Below are 24,956 nucleotides of genomic sequence, written 5' to 3' on the forward strand. Positions count from 1 at the left end.
AAATTCCAAATTCAAAATAATAAAAAAACGTCGAAAAAAGGAAACTTTTTATGTATGTATGGCCTGACTAGTTATTAGGTACGGTAATTAAAAAAATAAAAATATTTGACTTTAAAACAATAATTGATTAAGAAATCAATTTATATCGTGTGGTCTATTTGTTGAAATTTGCTTTCGTATTCATTTAAATTAATCTGGGACATATTTAAATCTTATTTTGCAAAATTTCGAGGGAAAACTAGTCCAATTATATTTATTATTTACCGAATATGTCTTCTTATGACGACAAATTAAACGCTGTCTCCGATCGTGTATTAATTGATTTGTTTGCCACAATAATATCTAATTGAGCACATGTTTTATTAGTTGACGGTGACTCAGCGTGTCTAAAATATCGTAAGACTAAATAGACAAAAAGTATAGTGTATGGTTATGGTACAATGGTTATATTAATTATAAATTATTTCTTTCTGGTACCAATTTTCTTAATAACGTACTATATATGAGCTTTTTTCAAAATTTCAGTGGGAATGAGTACTATTATCTATGCTATTAATATTGTTTGAATTGTTATATCAGCGCTTATTATGGTGAGAATTACTAGCTTATGTATATTTGCGACTTAAACTAGGGTATTTCTTGAGAGCTTACGCATTACATTTTGCGTAGAAACGTAGCTTTATTCGTAGACCGTAGCAGCGCTACGAGAATTAAGTTGTTGACGTATTCACTTAACGCTACGCCTACCTAATGTTAGCTTAGTATTCGGTGTCTTGTTAGTTTTTACCACGGAAATGCGAATATATTTCTATAGCATCAAATTATTATACAGTAAACATAAATTACATATGTATTTTATTATTAAGCAGTTCTTACGGTAGATATACAATAAGCATAGTATTTTCAATAAATATATGACTTGTTAATAAAATTATAATGAGTTGTATGTATGCAAGCGAGTAGTTAAATATTTTGTTATCACGGTGGCAATAAGTTGATATCTACTACAAAGGGACGACCAATCTGTACGTAGTTTATAATAATCGATACTATTATCATACGACATTAACCATTGCACGTACGATTTGTGATACACTGATTATTAACGCAATTAAATACGGAAATACGTAAAAATAAATCACTTGGTATTTATTATATCGAGACTTCGAAATAAGAAATAATATAGAAGTGATCAAAATCAAGATATTTTTATTCAAAAACTATATTATGTAAGACTTTTTCATATAATTTATCGTTGTTTACATAGCTATTCTTATTAGGTATTTATATGAGTAAACGAAGGCGTGTCGCGTTCTACAATGCCTCAGGCGTCTTGTAGCTCAAGTAAATCAAAAAGTCATTTTAATAAAAAAATAACGCTTAGAATATTAAAAATTCTAAGATACCTTATACACCGGCGCATTTAAAGTCGCCGTTATAGTAAATTTACATCAGTTTCTATGTTTTATGGAATATTTAGTTCCAAGATATACCGTGACTGTGCATGGGCGGCGGCATCACTTAACAGGTCCACCATGTGTGCCTCCTGTACGTTTGTCTCCTGTTACTTAGAAAAATAAATCCGGGAACTGTCACGGACCTTGCATATTTTCACGTCTATGATTTGGATGCCAAACGTGGATTTTAGGTTGAAAATTTAAGACAAAGTGAAAAACTGTAATTTCGTATTACAAATATAACAGACGTGGTGACAAACTCAAAGAAATCCAAGTGGAAATGGGTTGGTCACACTGCCCGTTTCACTTTAATGGCACACCCAGTGGGTAGGAAAAGGATTTTTATTATTCTCGATGATAAAAATGTACTATTCGAATAATGGGTATTTTTTTTAAAATAGTAGAATAGTATATAACTTTATTTAACTTAAGTGACCGTTGCATATTAATACAAGCAAACCTGAAATTCAGGTTTGCGAATTTCACGTCAGTTCGACGTGAAAAGAAAAGTTTAATCATTCAATCCAAGGAATCGAATCCCGTCAGTAACGTTCCCTCAGGCTTCGCCTCGGCATATTGCAAGGCAAATTTTATGTCTTTAGTTGACATTCGGGCAATTCGGGCTTAAGCGTTTGGAGGCGACGCAAGTCAGACAGAGATATAGTCACCTTATGATTTTGAAAGAAGTTATGGTTCGTGTACAATAAACCTTAGAAACTGTCATCTCTAATAACCTGATCTCAGATTTGAATGTAATAGTCTAGTTTAATAACTCTAGGAGCCCTCGTGAAACCTAATTAATTGTTGAATAAGTACTCGCGTACACTCTGCAATGTTTTAGTTTGCGGAAGGGATAGTATGTATATGTCTTTTTAATATGGATCTTAGTTCCGCTTCCGCTGTCATATCTTTTGCTTGTTTTCAATTGTATTTTACTATCCACACAGTTGCACAAACTTCGTTATATTGAGTTTCCTTAGAAAATTCATGAGCTGTCATTAAAGAAAAAGTATAATCACGATATTTAGTGTTACTCTCTGTCCACGAACATCAAGTGTCAGTCAGGTATCAAATGATGCTTTTTGTAATGTGGTACGCATTTGCCATTGTTTTTCCTAAGTCAGCACTTTTCATATACAGTCGAAATCTATTATAATGACATCGAAAGGTCTGCTCATTTAGTCGTAAAAACCGATGACATTGTTATTAAGTACCTAATACTTTTACCCGCCGGGACAATGGTCCCGGTTATAATGTTCTGAACGATGCCGTAGTAAACGGTTAAACCACTGTTGTAGTCTGATATGCTTAAATTACCTTCGCTCTACTGTTTTAATTTAAAAAATCGATTAAAAACTACGCCATCATAATAATTGTGTAGCTTTATTTAAGGAAATTACGACCGTATCTGCACATTGCGGCGACCGGACAGACAGGTAACCGCAAATGTTTGTGTCAAGTATTTCACCAGGAAACTCACGGAAAAGCGAATGTCACAAAGCGAAACAAGTAATTTAGACTATTCATTTGAATGCTTTATTGGCAGGATAATTGAATGAATCGGTTTTAAGTCACATTTCCAAGTCAGATTTTGATCGTCGAACGAGAACACAAAATAGTAAAAACTTTTTCAGAATTCGAATATCGTTTCGATATATATTGACTTTATGTTTTATATACCTACTTTTACCATAAATATTAAAACACAGAAAACATTTTTGCTATTGCATATAACATTTGTTACTTTTACAGTGTATTAGTTTAATACATAAATATAAAACAAAAAAAAGCTTCGAAGTGGTCTCCATTGGCAGCAATACAGTCCTTTATGATCCGGTGCCGAGTCTTGCTGGGAGGACCATTGTTGGTTATTGAACATGTTGTTGTTAAGCGCATTTAATGCAACACGCATTTGGCTCCATACCTACTTTTTAAAATGCAGTCACAGCGATTCGGTTCTCTTTTTCACCACTCTCCATTTTAATATCGCAAAATATTGTAGTATGCATTGGCGCCAAAATGAGAAAACTCAATGAACAATCATATAAAAATAACAGATTCCAAATTCAAATGTAATGTTTTGTTAATTTTTAATACTAACAGTATTTATGGCCAGGCTAAGTATTTGCCAGTAAACAAAGTAACTATATTTGGCACTTTTCACTTTCGCATAAATTTTTCTTCCATATTAATGTTGCCTTACACAATTGTGCTGACAGCATTCTTCTCATAAATAAATAAAGTCTAACGGTATGGTAAAATTGATTTGGTGATGTTATGTAAAATAACAATGTTGCTTCACCAACAGGTGTGAATAGTTTACGCGTGTCAACTGTCAGAATGATGATGGATATGGAAATGTCCCTTGCCATTCTTAGTAGGGCGTATGCTAAGCATGTTGATAACATTAAGGTTTTTTTTTTATGTAATAGGAGGCAAAGGGGCAGGAGGCACACAGGATGTTAAGTGATACCGCCGCTAATGGACAGTCACATTGCCAGAAGGCTCGCAAGTGCGTTGCCGGCCTTTCAAGAATTGATACGCTCTTTTCTTGAAGGACCCTAAGTTGAATTGGTCCGGAAATTTTTCAGTGGTAATACTACATAAAATAAAATTAATCAATGGCGCTACAACCTCTTTAGGTCTGCGCCTCAGATTGCCGTATCTGTTTCATGGTAATGCAAGCTGCTTTGTTCGCTACGTTTTCCTTCACCGTTCGAACGAATTTTAAATGCGCACATACAAATAAAGTCCATTGGTGTACCGTCGGGGATCGAACCTACGATCTCAGAGATGAGAGTCGCACGCTGAAGCTAGGGCAAGACCGCTCATATAATATACAGATACATACATATAATATAAAGAGAAAACACCTTTTGAGAAAAAAAATTAAGAATAATGAATGTTGTCTTCTGTAAGATAATAAGTCAATTTTTGTTACGGTCGTTTCTGCTTTACTTAGTACTTCACTTTCTCGAGTGAGCTTCACCCTGCGTCAGCCCAAGCCGAGGTCTGAGTCTCAGAGGGGAGGCCCTTGCTCTAGTCGCGGGAAAAACGTCATAACAACCCGAGCTGAGCTGTAAAGGCCCTTAAGACCAACAGCGATATTACATTCTAGGAAAACTGTTTCCTCTGTTTTCATTTAGCAAGTGAGAAGCTAGAGAATAGCATCGTGCTATTGACATCAGAGATGTCAATAGCACGATGAGCTGATTAGCTGAACTGAGAGTTAGTACACTAGAAAACTATTCGATTCGTTATGGACACTCAATGCCAGAGAGCTCGCAAGTTTGTTGCTCTTTTATTTTTTACTAAGTCGAATTGGTACGGAAATACTATTCGTTTGTTATTTGTTGTGTTTTATAATCATGTTAGCCTTTGATAGGGCCTCTCATCAGACTTACGCTCATGTGGAAAACAAAAAGACATTTGAATACAAAGTAGTTTTTAGTAGATTTTAAACATACAAGGATTTAAATTCATTAATTTAAATAAAGTTTTAAATTTACAGTATCGGTTTTTTTAACTACATCGGTGGCGCCAGATACACAGTTTTTTATCGCTCCGCTGTGAATGGCATGGTAAATATATATCGTAGTTTAAGCGTAACTTTTAATTTTGCAATTGAATACAAATATGAACGTTTTTTTTTACAAAGGGATACACATTGGCAGGAGGCTCGCAAGTGCGCTGACGGCCTCCTGGTAGAACACGTACACTCTTTTCTTGAAGGACCCTAACTTGTATTGGTTTTGAAATACTTCAGTGGGCAGCTGGTTCCACATAGTGGAACGACGGACAACGAGGTTATACGGGTGGTATTTTGTATTCTGACGTACGATTATGACGGATCAGTCTCGACTTTAAATTTATCCGCCTGCACGTTTATCTTGTTCTATAATAATCATTAAAATAGCGTATTTAAAACTTTATAATAGAAAGTATTCTAATATACGGAATTATACAACACTGCAGTAACTTCGTAATATATCGCTCAGATGGCGTATAGTTATTGGCGAAATTCCCGAATGAGACGCGAAATGAATATATTATGCGAGGTTAAGACACTTGCTGGTTATGCGTTAATACGTTTTATGAATAATTAATAAAATCTCACCAGCATATAAGCGGACCCAATTTTGCTTCGAATTATTTTTTAAATGATTGTTGTTTGGATGGACATATTAATATGGCGCCGGTTTCATAAACATCTAATATAAAACATTCACAAAGGTAAAATTAGTACTGTAGTCAAGATATATTTATTCATGTAAGTGAAAGAAACTAAACGACACTGAACTTAGATTTGCTCCTAAGGCCTTTGGAGTGATCCCGATACTAATGAGGTTTGAACAAAACCATTTAATTTTAGCTGCAATGCACCACATCACATGGAATTAATCATAATAATAAACAAGAACCGTTTAGAATCTTTTGATATTAACAGATAGATAAAAATATGAGCACTTATATAGTATATAGTTAGACAAAATCCAATCGCATATTAATTCTTGTATCGAGTTTCGGAAAACTAAATCATATTAGTTTCGTTAGTAGAAGCAAAAGATGCCATTATAAATTATAGTCGAACGAATTTTACATTATGTAATTTTGTACATTTTCAATGCCTAAAGAAATTGTTTAAAACAATTAAATAAATGGATCATGATTTTTATAATATGGCTAATGCTATATATATATATATATATATATAGCGAACTGATTACCAGGCTAGGTCTGGATCTTCACAGTTGCTTTCCACGTATACTCGTTTTTCATTCATTCATTTCATTTCATTCATTGCATTCTGTAGTCGTTGTGGGCCTTTCACATTAGACATGTTGGCAAGCTTTTACGTAAATAAAAAAACATCAATGTTTCTCGTCTTCAAGTTGTAATTGGATCTGATACTAGGCTTTCTACTAGCGGTCTGTAATATGTACAAACTTCGAATGACTATATCTTTAAAAAATATTTCGACAATAAATATAGCCTATGTTACGCAGCAGAAATCGCATTCTAAAAGAAAAATAATTTTTGTAATCACTTTAGTATTTTTATTTTTAATTTATCATTTCAAAGTTGCGAAAATACATATATTTTTTTATAATAGTACGCATAGATAACCACAGTGATGTGTTTTCTGTATAAAAGTATGAATAAAAGCGAGTGGCAATATGCACCGTATATGTTTATATTTTTGTTACATATCGTAAGAAAGTTTCACCTAATAAGCAGATGGGGTTCGCTTGAAGTGTTGTCAAGTATCGCGTATAACTTTCGATTAGGCTAAATAAAGCTCTAAGTCTTGCTTAGTAAAATTCCAAATATATTTCAGAGAAAAACTGGTCTTCGGTAATAATTTTTTAGAGAACTTACAGTCTAGTTCATTGATCATATATCTTTATAGGCAAAAAGTGTAGCGACACCTACAATCTACGGCTACAATCTCTGCGATGACACGTAATGCATAATATTCGATTTGCGTTGCGTACTATTCCGACCTATGTAACTATTCCGGCCGCTAGGGATAAACACAACTGCTTTTCCTTGGCCCTAGTGACCGGCCAGTTAGTGGAAAGACTAGTCAAGAATCCATTCTTTATGGCGTACTGAAGAAAACCTGAGGGTTGAGAGTTGCAAACTTATCCACGAGTCTAACATTGCTATACCCTGGCGTATGCAAAAATGCCGTTTGTATGAAGTAGTAGTATTACAAATATGTAATACCCGTGGGTATTACATATTTGTTGACGCGATTCATACATGCTTTTACTGTCTTTCTTATCAGCAATCAGTCAACAACGTCTGATAAATGGCAATTCGAAATAGTGTTGTGCTATTGAACGTTCGCGAAATCTGTGTAAATATTTTAATACTGTGCCTTAAAGCGATATATTATCCAATCACGAACATGTGACACGACCGTTTAGCCAATCACAATCAAACGAAGTGCACCGTCTTTCACTTAACTTTCTAAGCATTTAAAAACACATTAGAAATGTCATTTATTTATTCAGATAATGCATACTTATTAAGGACGTCAGTCAAAAAATAACACTTCTTAATTTACAATTATTGTCAACGACGAGATGACGAACCTTTCGTTGCTCTTTTAAATCGCCTAGGTTTTGATACAAAATGTTTGTAAGCTCCAGCTTATGGAGCATGCTCCTTATCACATATCAAAAAACAGGTAGTTATTACACTGATCTATTTATGACCAGCTCCCGAAATTAGCACTCGCCCAAGAGGAGGCAAGGCTTAACATCGTCCTCCTCGCCATATTGCAGGGAGAAAGACAACCCGAGGCTCGAAAAACATGGCTCGTTGCGATTTCAGAGGAATTAATTGTAATCTATCTATCTATCTCTATAATACAGCTATTTCCTTTGCTCAAACATGAGCTACCAACCGAAGACAGAGAAAATCTGTAAATTATGCACACATAATTATAATGAATAATCATGTATGTCCTAGTGTGCTCAATGACAAAGATAGTTGCGCTGCATCGTATTATTAATTTATCAATCGATAATTATGACTATATCGGTCATGGCAAACCGGTGAAGTTGATACCTTGGAGGAAATGATACACTTTACAGCAATTTACTGCCTTCATAACCCCTCGCGACTCATGCATTCTTGATTTGATCCACCTCATAGGTAATCGTGAACTTATCGTTTATATGTCACGGTCGAATTTGTAATTTGTGCTAAAATTGCATAATTGACACGAGAATAGCGTAAATACTGCCCATCACTATTGTTATCTATTTATGATCAAGCTATCAGTAATGTTCAATCGGGGGATTGCGCATTCTTAACGTCTATAATAATTTGTAACTGTGGCGAGGCTATTTATAACGTGGAGTGTTCTTCTAATAATGAATATTTAAATTCGGAAAGCCAGGTTTTAATATTGTATACGAACATTAGAGAGTTGCGAACTTATCCATGAATAACATTGCTGTAATCTGGCGTATGCAAAAATGTGAAAGAAAGAAATCTGTGTAAATAATTTTAGACTGTGCCGTCTTAAAGCGATATATTGTCCAATCACGAACATGCGACACGACCGTTTAGCTAATCACAATCAAACGAAATGCGCCGTCTTTCTCTTCTAAGCTCTTCAGCATTTAAAACCGTATTATAATTTTACATTTATAGAAAGAAACATTTACAGAAAGCCAGGTTATTGTTACAATAGTATACGAATACTGTTTTACTAACGGTCAACTCATAATTATACACTTATGTTACTAAATTTAATGCCCAATTTGTTAACTACTGATTTAAAAATAAGGTTTTAATCTGTTTACTTCTTACTGAACAACTCGTTTTTTATGTAACTGCTGTTATGATAAAATCGTTGTCCGTCTATATAGTGTATAATCAGCTGGGCCAGGGTTTGATTCCCATGGAAGCAATATTTGTTTCATTTGATGGAACGAGAAGCTGCTTACCACAACTAAGCCCAAGGTCCATTGATCAGCCGGAGTGGTATACCCAATCACTTCTGCTACTACAATAAACTGTTAGATTCGAGATAGTTGCGTTTTTACAATCGATTATAGCTATCGAAAGCTATTTCAAAGCCGTTACTTGCGCTTGGTCTTCCGATACTGTTGTCTTATTAGACTCCCGGCCTCCGAATCATGTCAAATGGACTTCTGTCTCTACGCACTCACTTATGCACTAATCGTTTGCGTACAATCAATATAAATATACGTCGCGAGTTGGCCTGTTGAACTTCATTATAAGAAAACCTTGACCCGTGAACCAAAACTGTTAAATGGCACAGATACGGTTTTAGGTAGTAACCTGTGGTATATTACGTTAATACGTTGTTTAATTAGATTCGCGCCTATTTCTTTGTTACCCGTGTTTTGCATCGTGTGTTAATTTAAGATCACTAAACCTGAAGTTTGCGCAGCAGCGCACACGACGCTTTTAAGCGAGGAAATGGACTACCGAACATATTTTTTTTTCCAACTAGTAATACCTGACATCGTGTTCAACCAAAACTCTTTTAGGTTTATAATATATGTCGTTTTAATCGTGCTACTGTCAGCTGCCACTGTCATTATCTCACGGAGAAAATTAACAACGTCAACATCAAATTACTTTAAAACATTATACTATAGATTTTTCGATTTGTTAGATCTTTAAATGAACTATTTTATAGTCGATAGTAATAGTGACTCCAGCTGCTATTGCTTAGACATAACACATTACTTTTAATAACAATAACGACTCCGGTATTGACGGTTTTAAACTAATTTGACGTTTATAATTTATGAGCTCTACGACACAATGACAACGGCAGGGATTATTATATATATGTATAACAGTATTGCCATTGCTCCGACATATATTTCAAATCCCAAGAACTATTTACGTCATATTATATTAGGTATATTTTAATATATATAAAATTATATATGTATAGGTATATGTTTTTTACTTACATAAAATAACCACACCATAAATTTTTATGAACATAAATTTGTATTGCACTATCCTTGGAATTAATATGTTTTGTATAATTTCTAGTTGTTTATGAGAATGCTTCTAAATTTATCATTTTAACATAATGTTCTGCATTTGAAGGAACGCAATGTATTGTTTGTTTGACATTTAACGTGTTTAAAGCATAAATGTTTTCTTTGTGATGATAATAAATAATTTAGTAAATTATTAGATAAGTGTAGGTTTAGCGTGTAATCTAAATATAAAATATAATAAATAGGTGACGGGTCCGTTATATTGAAACTAACATTTTATTATATATCTTTTATACACAATTTCGGAATAAATTAATGTTTCGATAATTAGTTCATGCTCGCTGGCTGGCTGGATGTTTAGTTTCGTATGTTTTCCGCACGTTATAAATATAACGTATTTAATACGAAGAGCTTTATAATCTAGAATTGGTTGATTATTGTGTCAGTATATTTTTAATAAGAGAAAACTTTTGGGATAAATAGTAAACTAATTGCTTTGTTTCAGTACAAGTAACTCAACCGCGGAGGCAAATACTGGAGTTGAATGACTTAGATAGTATGGCGAAGCGCCTGGTCAGCACTGGCAAGTTCCTCACGATGCACAAGCGCCGTAAGAAGCGTCTCCTCACCAGATCACTTAGCCAGGAGACGGCACTGCTGGACGACTTGCTGCTAGGACAAGTGCAGGCAAGTGGAGTGACGAATATTCCTGCTCTTATTTACTCGTTAACGTAAGTCGCATATCGCTTCTATGATCGTTCGATTGCGATGGTTGCAATGCGAAGGATTGAACGTGCTTTTTAGGTGCCGAGCGTATAGTAGTGTTTCTTAATTAGTTTTTTATCCAAGTTACGTAGGTGCAGGACACTCCCACTATACCTTGATCATGAGTCTACCTACGCATGTCCCGTTTCGAATTAGAAAGGTGTAAGAAATGGTTGATCTGACTTTGAAGGTGAGATTAAACCATGTTTCTCACATATCAAGTAGATATATGCGACCCGATCATCACATTTGCAAGTATTGTTGATGCAATCGATATCTTTAGTTGGTAAATTTAAATGATTGTGCTGATTTTTGTGTTTTAGGCTGTGCGTCATATGTGTATATATATGTAACATAACTATAAAGTAAAAATAAATGAGCAGCTAGACTACTGAATAAAATACATAGTTTATTTATACACAAATTGTATAGGTTGAATGTATGTTTCGATGAGATGTAAACCTTACACGTTTTGGGACTGCGGACTTTTACGATGCCCATTTTTGTTAAACTTCGTCTCATTCAGGAGCTATTGTCATTGAAAAGCTGGAAACTTGTAAAATTCTAAATACGTTCGCTTTAGGTTCCGGTGACTAGCGCTTTTATATTCGGTCTTTACAACATCAACGTGCGTAAAATTAAGCTACAACGCAGCGCCACTGCAAGTGAGCGAGTGAACGATGAATAATTCGCTTTATTATCCTTTTCTATTTCTGCTGATCCGTAGCGACGTTTAGATATTTTTCAATTGTTATTCTGATTTGACAAACAAGTCCGAAGCAAAGATTTTTTTCTTACCTATGAATGAGGCAAAATGAGATTTGAAATTGGTTTCGGGTTGAATAAATAAAACAAAGGAAAACGCTAATTGTCACGGCATTATTCTATTCGCCTTGGTCATTACATTGTCCTTCAATATGTTGGCTGTCAAATTTTAATGTCATTTGTTAGTATTCATGAGGCAATTATCCGTTGTCTGCATGTTTGTGTGCTCAGAAAACATATTAAGATGCGGCTACTGTCAAGGTAGCTGTGTTTGTTCATTTATGGCCTTTATTATTTGTTCATCTGTGTATAATTCGGAAAATTTGTGTTTTCCATTAAATTAAATGTATTCGAGCGCATTTTAATAAATACGGATCTATCTTATACCATTGAAGCTGCTTATTGAAGTGGGATTTGATTTAGTAAATAAATGTTTATACTACTAAAATATTCAGTAAATACTTATCTACATCAGTATTAAGTTATGGCCAATTTAAAGTTAATTATGTCCGAAAGAAGTTATGTATTTTATAGTGCCTAACGAACATGGACATAGCAGTGCCCCGGTAGATTCATTGTAAACTATAATTATGTCTTAACAATTGAATGTCGATGATAGAATTGAATTGCTTTATATACTCATATAATGTATATATATACTATTTTTAATATTACTACGCATTCTATCAGGTTAATCAGTTTTCACATAGGAGTTTTGTAAATATTACGAGCGTTTTGGAAGAAACACGTTTTTAGCTACATGATAATGTCGGCATTACTGCATGGCATTAGCTATAAGTCTAAGTCTTTGTGTTTTAAATGTGTACAATCTCTAGTCATATTATAATGAGGAAAAATGTTTATTTTTCTATGTTGGTAAACTCAAAAACTACTGATGTCCAAAAGTCAATTTATATAGAATGTTACATTAATATTTTGGAACATCGGCTATATTTAGTTTCAGTAAGTTAAACAAATAAAGTTCCAGCTGTGCAAGGCTACTATGCTATATAAAACTAATTTAGGCTTTATACTTTTATGAATGAGATTATAAGACGTTTTTCAATTTCTTGTTATAGTTATGGGATTTATGTAAATAAAATGAAATAGGATCATTTGTAATATTTATAAACGTAATAAATTAAGAATTATTTGTTTATCCGTTCACAGCTAAGTGAAGGGTGGCAATTGTAACAATGCTCTAAATCGTATTGCTTATTTTCATATTACAAAATTTATGTATACTGTTGGATACAGATTGAATGTAGTGATTTAAGACAGATAATATCTAAGGAGTCGAGTCTTCTAATGTCTATATGTATGATGAAACAATTCAATTCCTATTTCGTGTGATAACTCGTTCATAGCGGCATCCTTCGCAGTCCTTCAAGAAAAGAGCGTACCCTCTGGCGATGTAAGTGTATATGCTATTTGGGCTACGGTATCACTTTACTTCAGGTGAGCTTTCTGCGTTTGCCCCTGTTAAAAATAAAAATCACTATCAATACTTTATTTTTAATATAAAATGATTGGGCAACTTTTATATTTAACTTAAGTTGCATTTTATTGAGCTCCTGTCGACCTGCGATGATAGCGTTTCACTTTGGTCGTTGAATTAAAATAAATAGGTTTGTTTCTCGATAACATCTTGCAAATCCTTTTCAAGTGCTTTTTTAATTTTCTATATAACATCTTAATATGCTTAGCAAATGTTATGTTGAAGTTGTTTAATAAATGGTATTTAAAACGGGCATACTAACAACGAGATATTCATCAGGACAAAAATAGGCGTAGAAGGTTATTGCTCTTGTTGTGGAGAAGAAATCTTTGATTGTAGAGATTAAACGTCTTAAGAAACAGCTGTTCTTTTCTTGTGACACATTTAGCTGTACTTCCTCCAGCTTTGGCGAAATAAATGTGTGTAGACACATTGTTTACACTTGTCTGCATAAGTTTGTAACGTCTGCTATCGTGTTGTAAATGTTAGAAAACATATAAAATCGAAATTTCCTTCCATTTCCTGTTAGTGTCCATTACAGTTAAACTTTTATTTTCATTTAAGCGCAAGGTCCGTTGGTTTCCAGCTCAGCCCGTTATAGACTTTTTTGTATGTGGGAGAAGATAGTAGGTAATTCTGAATCAACGACGATGACTAAGCGCCAGTGTTGGATCAGCGTAAAATTCAATATTTCACCGCTCTTAAAGTATTTCCGAACCAATTCTATTAATTCGACAATAGGGTAAAGCCTTCAAAGCACATGCGAGCCTTCTGGCAATGTGAGTGTCCATGGGCGGCGTCACTTAGCATCAGGTGAGCCGTCTGCACTCCGATCTATAAAACAGACAGAGGAACAGGACAAGTGTACTTTGGAAGTAAATAAAATTAACACATAATTCTATCAAACGCAAAAACCTTCCTGCGTCATTCCTTTTCTACATAGTATTATTGTTGTTACCGTGAATATAGTAATATCAGTTTAGACTACATATTATTTTATATTGTAGGTACAACACAATAATAAATACCTTCAGATATTTTCGTTTATGACCAGTTAAAAAGTCGACAGCGTACTAGAGTAAATTTTTAGCTCAGTGAGTTATGATTTAGGAAACATTAAATTTTGATTAAATTTCAACTCTATTCTTGTAGACATTAGATACACATTCGTTTAGAAGTTATGTGACAATATGACTTGAACTAAAACTTATTTTTCAAAGCATTTTGATTATTGATAAGCACTAAATCTAGGGAGCCAAGTGTATGTAAGGGTCTTTGACATTATTTTATATTATTGAACCTGAGAGTAACGAAATATTAAAACTTCAAAAGAGAAAAATAAGTCTGAATATTATAGTTTTGCCAGTACAGGATTTTTATGGTTACAGTAAGGATGATATCCGCTCAAAAACATTCCTTTTGTCTTTGCCAAACTATCGGAGTATCGATATTCAATACAAATGTTTAGCAAAAGGCCTTTGAGGTTTCGTTTCGTTAGTTTAGTGAATATTGGATTGTATACTGGCATACGTTATAAAACAAATGTTATTGCTTAGGTTCTGCAATACAATTAAAGTTATTTGAAATAGTAATCAAAATAATTTTTAACTACTGGTACACTGCCACGGGGTCCAAACTCTTTAAATTTTCTATTTATCAATTATTAATTATTCCTATGTATGTTAAAAACATTGTAACTACTGTATATTTGTGTTGGAAGCATTAGAAATTACTGCATTATTTTTGTATGCATTTTTATATTAAATTGCATTGTTATATTCCTGCAAAATCCAAACTACATTAGTATGTAGAACTTTAAAGTGTGAAATGTTAATCTCACAAAATCCTAGGGAATTTAATGCTATATACTACCGCAACATACATCTTCGAGCGGCAGTCAAAAGATAATATAACTTTTTAATAAGCCTTGGCAAGAGGTTTCTCGTATAAATAAAATGTTGCAGTAGTTATATGACTTTTGCTTAATCCAAATGTAAATAGCGTCATAAAATGTCTGAATTATTGTTTTTATTTTGTTATCTTTTGTCTGCGGTCAAAACGCCACAAGTAACTGCATATACTTTGGTGCTGCGTAGTTTGGCGAGAGAATTGACCGATTCAACCTACTTTACGACGTTGTTTAAACATTTTGAATTGAAAAGTAAGTAAATTTTGTAAAATGATTTCACTGAAAATGATCGTTGCGCAATCTGATAGTTGACTGTCGGCTGAGTCGTCGTTAAATACTTCATTAACTAATAATAATTTTATATTAAAGGTTTACGAAAGTATGGGACAATTTATAAAATTTAATTGAAATCGCTGTTACAAAGTCAAAATATATTTGTTTGTAAGTTATTTTAGAATTATGAATGCCCTTTTTTAATTAACATACACAAAGTTTACATACATTTACTCCCTCTTCTCAAATTAAGAGTGTAGAACGGACAAGAACATCTGGAAAGCAACTCGTGCCACTCTTTTTAGTATCTTCAATGCCACCATTTCTTGCCCCACATGACATAAAGAAAATCATAACAATAACAGATTATAATCTACTGTGTATATAGTATATAGCTTATAGATTAGTCATTTGTGACCTCTGTACCTGCTAGTACATTAAAAGTTTAAATATCATGATTATGGCGACATGTCTTTGTCGGAAGACTACACTGGTGAGATAATTTTTCTGGTAATTTATATATAAGGTGAATTTATTATAAAATCTTGATTGAAAAAAATAATATGAATTTGCTAGTATGATTGTAAAGTTAACGGCCTTTTTATGAAATGTGGACTTAAGATCCAGAGTCAAGACTTAGCGTGACTCCCATTAAAAAACGTGATGATTACATACGGGACTCGATCCTAAATCTCTTTAGGATTATATTTGTGAATGTTTTTGAATATAATACAGTGGAATCTATATATAACTCGAATGTCAAAGGAAATGCAAAAAATTGAGTTAACGAGTTTTCGACTTAACAATAACTTCAAGATACATATGATTTTACTGCTGAAATTCCGACCAACAGAGGCACGATTTGTAAGTGTATGCAATGAATGTATTCATTCATTAAAATCAATTAATTTCTTTCATATGAAAGGTCTGTTTTTAATTGGCATTGTGACGATATATTTTAGTGTTATATAGTGCTGTGCGAACTAAATTATATTAAAGAAACTCATACTAGTGTGATATTGTTACAAGTTCACAGTCATATTTGTTTGTTGTTTACAGTGTATTCTACAGCAGTCTGCCACGTGGAAGTTCAACGCTTTCACCCTGGATAATGTGTCTGGTGGTAAGTATTTCTTTATATATTTAATATATAGTGCAACTTTGTAGAATCAATGTGTAAGTAGAACGTCAAAAATTCATTAACGTAATTGAACATTCGTAGAACGGACGAGAAAAACTACCAAGAAACCGTAAAGTTTGTAAAATAGTTGTTTTTGTGATTTTGTAGTAAAGTGCACTGAGCCTAGTACTAACTTTTATATAATGAATGAACACGAAAAAATCAAACCTCAGTTCATACGGATCTTGTTACGTAGCGACCGCTGCATACACAATAATAATATCTATACCTCACTCACATACGTGGTTCCAGGTTGTAGTCTTATTAATATTTTTTTTGAGTATTATTTTATTTAATTTATTCTCTTAGGTAAATATTTACTTATTGAAGGGATTTGATGTTAAGTTATTACTAGTAATTGAGAAACAATGTGTAACTTGACCCTTGCTATGCTCTTGGGTATCTGCTGTCCGGGAGATGACGACATACAGCGTTTTCATTACGGCGTCATCTCATGCATACTACTAGCTATTTCCACTTAAAAACATTTACTTCTACCGTATCAAAAAGTACCTACGCCTTGAAAAGGTGTATAGACGAAGTAAAAAGCTTATTCCATTATAAAAATTGTACTTCTTGAATTGTTGTTTTTGTTTAGAAGGACGATTTTAGTTTGAATTAAACAATGCGATATTATGCTTTGGGCAATATGTTATGCTTTAATAAGTAATTAGTACTGAGCTACTATCAATCAAAACATACCTGTATAACTGAATTACAATGAACCTTTGAGTAGTTAAATCGCATAATTGACAAAGTGACAATATATTAGTTATAGCTTCAGTTCTGCGTTGACAGCATTTGGTACTGATAATTATGTATAATCTAGGTTGCTGCTGTATTGCAATAAAACTCTAATGTAAATAATGAGCTGCTTCGATGGAAGCAAAGGTCTTTTGGCAAGAAATTAATTTTGTATGTACCTGTTACTGTTTTGCGACGTACAATTAAATTTGGCATTTATGTCTCATTTTTAAGCTCGTAATAATTAACCTGACACTCCGAATCTGAGCCTTCAAGGTCGGTGGTCTATTTGTCTAGGTGAATCTAAATTAAAAATAAAAGACACGTGAACGAGGGTCTTTTGCCGAACGAGTTTTAAGGATAAAGGAACCTTTCATGCTTCTATGTTGGTCTTGGGGGCGGGGGGGAGAAAACCATACTAGGCATAAATATCCAAGATGCGGCACCAGTAGATTCGACATGAAACATTTTAACTGAAAAAACCACATCTTCACATCCACACTCACCAGACAAGGCGTCTTGATCGTAACTGCGATGGTCTAAGTAAGCTCAAAAGGTGTTGAAAGCCCAAATGGAAGCTTTTAAAAGCTTACAAAGTACAAAAAAAAGTTGTCAATGAAATTGTAAAATGCGAAGAGAGTGCATCTCGCAATCGAGGCGTATCTTTCAGGATTTTGGTCATCGCTTATAAAACGAAGATAACTATACTGATCAGAAATGTACAGCCTTGTGCAACTATTGTACGAGTATTTTCAATTATCCGTAATGGATAGGGTTAATCTCGCAAACATAGTATTGACTTTTGTTACTGAAAGTTACATTGGAAGACATTTCTAATAAATTGAAATGTGTCTTGAAACTCTGTTACTGTGGTTAATGTAATTGACTCGTTATGTCTAAATGTCTGAGAACAAAATAAAATTTCATTCGTGTAAAGTTATACTCAATAATCACTATTTATTCTCTGAACACCGGAACCCCAACGACTCATCGTTGTCGTTTGAAGGCCATGGATAGCAGCCTGGGTTTTCTTAGAATTTAAAAAGTCTAAGGTGTTAGACTAGGGTCTCGCTACCTCTCTGAATAGCTTTTTAGCTTCTTTTTTTAGCTGAGGCTTTTGAGTCTAGACCTGCGTCAAACTCGACATCCAAGTCGCTGACCGGCGTAGGCGTATTTTGGATGATATCAGATAGTGTTGGCCTAGTGGCTTCAGCGTACGACTCTCATCCCTGAGGTCGTAGGTTCGAACCCGGGTGTGCACCAATGGATTTTCTTTCTATGTGCACATTAAACATTAGCTCGAACGTTGAAGGAAAACATCGTGAGGAAACTGGCTTGCCTTAGACCCAAAAAGTCGACAGCGTGCGTCAGGCACAGAAGGCTGATCACCTACTTGCCTATTCGGTTAAGAAATAATCATTAAACAGATACAGAAATCTGAGGCCCAGGCGTAAAAAGGTTGTAGCGCCATTGATTTTTTTTTTTAATTTTCTACAACACTTGTGAATAGGTTAAACTAAGGTAATGTTCATTACCAGCCTTCGTGTTTTATAATGTTTTGACATTATGATCGTGTGTCCGAAATACCGCACTTGCAATTATATTCACTACACTAGGTTTACTAACTAAAAACGTTTAGTTCTCTTTAGGCGTTTTTGTGTCAAGAATTTGGATTGCCTCAGCATTCACTTTTTTAAGTGAGCTAAGGCAAAACGTATTTAGGACTGTATGCACATTAGGATGCGTGTGTATACTTTCATTTTTAATATCAGGCGTGGTGCATTGACAATGAAACTGTTTTCACTTATAAATAGAATTGCGTTCAGTATGCAACCGTTCAAATAATAACATGAGTAACCCTTTGCACTTGCTATACAACGTAGGTCGGTAAATACCAATTCAAACAATCGCCGTGTTTGACCTTGTATGCAAGATAATAAAGCGTAGATTTAATATTTCGTACAGCGACGGAAAGTAACTTTTATGTATTTTGTAGACAACATACCAGTGGTGATACAAGTCGTATATGATATAATAAATTAAAAACTTATTCAATAATACAAAAATCAATCAATACTTAATATTATTAATAACGTAATAATTTACTAAAATAGGGAAAATATAAAGTGCTAAGGTATCTTTATATCTTCATAAACGTGACTATTACATATTACGATGGCACCGTGATACACTGTCCGAGCGGCTTGATCCCTTGGCATTGCGTAGAAATGCGCTGTCTCTCCAAATCTTCTACCGCATTCACCATGAAGAGTGTTCAGAGGAGATGTTCCGATTATTACCTGTAGGTGAGTTTTATCATTGGACGCCGAGACTGAATACGAAATTCCACTCGTTTGACTTCAACGTTTGTCGTTCGTTTAGAATCAACTGCCTTAGGGTCCTCCAGTAATGTTAACCAATTCTAAAAGCCGACAACGCACTCGTCAGCCCTTTAGTATTAAGTGTCCTCCGGTGGCGGTTGCGCTTAATACCAGGTGGGCCATTTGCTCCTTTTCTAAAAAAAAGACAGGAATAAGATACTGACACGTGCTTATATAACAGACTTTTGAAGGGAATAAAATGAACAAATAATTTATATAAATAATGCGTTGAGATGATTCTATAAATGAAATGCCATAGAAAGCTAAGCTATAGCTAAGAAAATACATTTTCCAACGTGCTTTGAAATTTTCTGTTAGTAAACAGACGGAGAATGCATCGTTTGCCAACAAGTTTTATGTTATGCGATTTATATGGTAGAATCGCTTTCAGATGACGTGCGGATATTACAAAGTGGGCATGGAAGATATAAATAGTTCGTTTAAGGTGCTTTTTGCCGCGCAGTACCATCTTGCGGAACCAGCTGCCTATTGAGGTATTACTCGGAGTGCAAGGCCGGCAATTTGCAGCGCAGTACGCCGCCACCAACAATTCAATGCTCATATAAGTGCACTCTCTTTCATCAATATCTGATCTTTTATATGTGTAGCATCCTTAACCATGCTGGCAAGTGCAACTCCTCACTATAAATAATGGATGTTAATTTGTATTTATATAACATTGCACATTGTGATGCGTACGCGCGCAACGCAATCTTATTATAGTTTTGTTGTCTTATCTCGCCTAATAAATAAACATGTTAATTAGTAATTGACAAGTGTCCCCACTTGAAGGTAAGTCGTTATCGCTTCTGTTTTGATATGGCGAGGTATCTTGAGTAAACGATGCGCAGTTTTGTAGATAATTTATTGGTGTCCATATTTTTTTGTTAACGACCAATGCGGACAGAATAACCAATACAGTTATTTTCGAACTGTACAAATGTAAAATTCGGTGCGTTTTTGACATACAGCTTGATATTTTATATGTTAGTATAGTAATTTTATTATTAATTGATGGATTCAGTTGATAAATTTGATCGAAAGGGGAATATAGGCTCATATCTTTTACAGTTTTTTTTTTAATTATTTGTTATAGAGGGTTTCTTTTGTCCATTTACATTTAGTGTCTCTTTATTCTGGCTTTAGTGTGGCGTATTATAATGCTGAAACTCTTGGCGTTTTATTTCTTTGGTTAATTAAGGTAGTCTATATTTGTTGATAAAATCCCTTTAAAATATAGAAATTTTTGTTTGATATCTTAATTTTTATTGCTAAGCTATTATACCTGTGAGTTAAACGAGTGTTGGTGGTAGTGTATTCATGTAAACGATTGTATTTGGTAGCTTCATATTTTATTTTCCTTTTAGATGTGTGATTTGAATGTTTTTATTTAGAATTCACTTATGGACATACAACCAGTATGTAGCCACCCTATTAAATGAATGATTGATGTTGTTGCTGGTGCTACTTCATATCCACAAAAGTAATATTGAACAAGTTGTTCAACATTTCCTAACTGGATTCAAGATACACAGCGTCGTAGCATTTTCTTTCACTATCTTCGTTCTGTAAGTTACGAAGAAGTCTTCGAACACTATGGATCGTTTATGGTTTTGGATATGGCTATATATATAACATTCGAAATGATCTCAAAAAAGACAGATATTTTTACAGCCTAGTAAAACAGCAATATTGAGTGCATATTCATTTATCATTTATAAATTTAACCTAACTTTAGTCATAATAATTAGCTTATGTCCATAATTGGTTGTAAAATGTTTAAAAATGCTTAGTTTTTGCCAGCAACACTTGTTTTTTTTTGAATTTTCTGATTTTTTTAAACTAGATATTACAGTAATATTAGTAGAATTAAAACTTAAGTTGAATTGTTATTCAAATTCGACTACAAATCAAAATAATCACTTAGAAATCGCGCCTCTGTAAGTCGAAATTTCAGCAGTTAAATCATATGTATCTTCTGAGCCGAAAACTCGTAAACTCGACTTTTGCCGTTCCCTTGACATTCGAGTTATCGTGCCGGGATTGAACACCATTAACTAATAATTTATTTCACTATGAGTGTGCATATTTCAGATGGCTTAAAATATTCAACAGTCTGATTAATTTCTGAAAGACTAATGTATACGTGCATTAGTCTTTCAGTAAGTAGTCAACATATATTACATCACAGGAATAAATAGGGAAAGGATCGGTCCAGTACTTTTGGAGCAAAGCAAAAAAACAAAACTTTATAATATAAACCATACTAAAATACATAAAAATAATATCATTATAAACAAAGTTATAGTTTTACTCGTCTATACAAAATTAAATCAACCAATTTTAGTACCGGAAATGAAACGACTGCGGGCCGCTCTATAGCTAAAATTATTAATAATGGTAACGATAGCCGACTTCAATGTTGAGTTTATTAGATTTAGACGATGCCAAAGTTGCGATCACCGCTTCTCGCCATACGAATATTACGAGTAACGGCAATAGGTTCCGAACAAATAGTTCATATTTGCAGGCCGTCTCGTATGTTAAATATTTTACTTAGTACATGAAGCTAGACTTAATTAGCCCTAAATTAGGCTAGATTTTACAGCCCACGTGTCTCAGATTTCAATTAAATAGAAGCCTGATGTTTCCATGTAGGCTAAATAAAATCAAAGTGTTCTTCTATGAATAACAATAACTAACAAATAAGGTTATATATTATTAAGAACTACGGTCTTAACAAGTCTATTACAAGTATAGCAATTTTATTCAGTACCGTCGATTTTTGGATTTGAGACATTTATTTATTCACACTTCGTTACCTTTTACTAAAAAATACATATAAAAAACAGGTTTCATAATTAATTAGGCAACGGGCGGCCATATCGCTAGCAAGCGATTTCTTCTAGTCAACCCTTAATGGAACAATAAAAAAAAACCCCTACAGTGGGTAAAGTCCATAACTATAACAAAAAAGAACACAAAATAACATGCAACACTAACTATAATTAAAATAAAGTAAAATCTAATATATATATACTAATAATAATATGTATGTATAAACAAAAATGTACAAGCTAATTCCAGGGTGAACTGAGTCACAATTAATGTATAATAATAATAATAGGCCACATCTTTGACATACATTTGATAAAAAAAGATAAATTTATAGTTTTAACTAAGATGCGGCCCCTGTCCGAGAGAAGGCTTCCTCCAACTTTTTCCACCTTAATTTATTTTGAGCCATCGTCATCAAATTTCTACCAGCTACCCTTTCAATCCCGTCAGCCCATCGCTCTATTGGTCTTCCTTTGTTCCTTTTTCTTTTCGGACCCGTCCATTCGGTTACTGTTCTAGACCATCTGTCATCTGTACAACGGGCTACGTGGCCTGCCCATCTCCATTTAAGTTCAAGGGCATATTGCTCAGCATCAATAATATTGGTTTTTCTGCGAATATATTCACTTTTATGTTTGTCGCGTAATTGAATTCCGAGAATACTCCTTTCTATCGGACTTTGACACGAACGTATTTTGGCTTTTGTTTTGGTTTTGAAAATCCAAGTTTGTGTTCCATATGTAAGGCAAGACAGCAAACAGGAATCCACCACCTTTTTCTTTAACTTAATTGGGAGCTTACCTTTTTTAATTACTGTATATAAGTAGCTAATTACGAGACAGAAGAAAAATGACCAAAAAGAAGATTTTTAAATAAATTTAAAGACTGAGCTCGTCTGATATAAATTGGTAAGGAATTCCATAGCAGGATACTTTGCACAGTAAAGGAAAAGTGATAGTATTCCAGTTTTCTTACGATGTATTATTTCACCGTATGCAAGCGCACGTAGTCGGTCAATTCGTACACGGCCGAGGATAAAACCTACAACCTCAGGGATGAGAGTATACAATTGTATGCAAATAAAAGTTTAATAAAAAAATCCCCTAAAGCTATATAGCTTACTTTAAGGCTTATAAGTGTCAAATACTAATAAAAAGCTAGATACACATAGATCTTCCAATTAACCTTCGCTTTTATCCAGCTATCATCCCTGACAGCCAAAAGATACTTAAAAATGCGATCTCACATCTGAGACACATCTTTTGTAAGACATCACTTACAAAGGCATGCTTAAGTAGTACTTGGGAAATTGGACTAGCGACCCTAATGACACTCCTGAAACTTCACATCGATCCGGTGAGCCGGCCGTGTCCACTCTATTGTTCGGCTTAGGTCAAAGTCCGGAAAACCTAAGTCACGATGAAATTACTTTATTCTGCTAAGGAGGCTGGTATAAAATGGTACATGTTATAATGAAAAATAACCTTAACCATCATGTCGGTCTCTCACAATATATAACTTAATTAAACTTTATTACATCACATTATTATATAATTACTGTATCAAATATATAACCTACTTATACTTATCATTTTTTTTTATTGACCATTTACCGAGCAGTGTGTCTTTCATGGCAACGGTATAGAAGATTTTTAATGTGAGGTTTGTATTTATGAATTATAATGTATAAAGTGTTTGACTAGAAGCTTGCAGGCGATTCTGTCAGGTCGTAGGATCGAACCCCGGCTGTGCACCGACAGATATTTTCGTCTATGTAAACATTTAATACTCGCTCGTTCGGTAAAGACCCCATATTTTGACCCAAAAAGTCGACATCGCGTCAGGAACAGATAGTTGAAGAAAAATCAAATGCTCATGAAAAATATATTGAAAAATCTAGCCAAGCCAAGTTAAGACCAAGGGTTGCACTACACTGGTTTTTATATAATAATAAACTGAGACCAACGCTGGAAATATTTAAGCACCAGCTCAGATAAACTTGAATGCTTTCTCCATATATGCTGTAATGGTAGGAAAATATATACAAATATTTCGAATGTATCTTCTATCTTTTCCTAAGGAGTGCTAAGCTAAAATGACTTAACGATGCGAAGTAGCCTCCGTTTGATTGTGATCAGTCAACGGCATCTCCAGTCCATTACAGATTGACTCGCGATATAATAACGTAAGTTTATTTCTATTTCAAAACTACTTAAAATAGAAAGCCGTCATGTCTTATAGCCAATAATATAGGCAATTAGGCTTATCACCTTGTTTTTAAATGAAAATAATTTTGATTGATACATTCTGAGACGATACAAATATATGGTTATTGCGCTACTGATTTATTAATGTTACTGTAACAAAACTGTGTGATAACTTATGAAACCTAGACGTTTATTTATTTTTAGCCGCACCAACAAAGCCACATATAAGAATAAAGAAAAGGAATGAAACAAGTTATACAAATAAGAACCAATGAATGGCCTTGATTATAGGGTGCGTACTGTGTCCACGAACTTGCTTACGCTTATAATATTAGGTCCTTACATATGAAATTGGCGTTTTGTCGTACTGGCCACTTTGACCGCAAATCCCTCCAAATACCTAACCTTTGGTTAGGAATTTCAAATTCAAAT

At 33.9% G+C, this 24,956-nt stretch overlaps 1 protein-coding gene across 2 annotated transcripts in view; it reads left to right on the plus strand.

Annotated features, from left to right (window-relative positions):
• The window catches only part of LOC123718690 (cGMP-inhibited 3',5'-cyclic phosphodiesterase A-like), an 84,925-nt gene that overhangs the window by 12,259 nt on the left and 47,710 nt on the right, over positions 1–24,956 (plus strand). For both annotated transcript variants that reach the window (XM_045675402.1, XM_045675401.1), the window contains exons 3-4: positions 10,470–10,651; positions 16,234–16,297. In XM_045675402.1, coding sequence (XP_045531358.1) covers positions 10,470–10,651; positions 16,234–16,297 — 246 coding nt within the window. The remainder of the gene's footprint in view (positions 1–10,469; positions 10,652–16,233; positions 16,298–24,956) is intronic.

Source organism: Pieris brassicae, chromosome Z, assembly GCF_905147105.1.
Source record: "Pieris brassicae chromosome Z, ilPieBrab1.1, whole genome shotgun sequence".
Lineage (NCBI taxonomy): Eukaryota > Metazoa > Arthropoda > Insecta > Lepidoptera > Pieridae > Pieris > Pieris brassicae.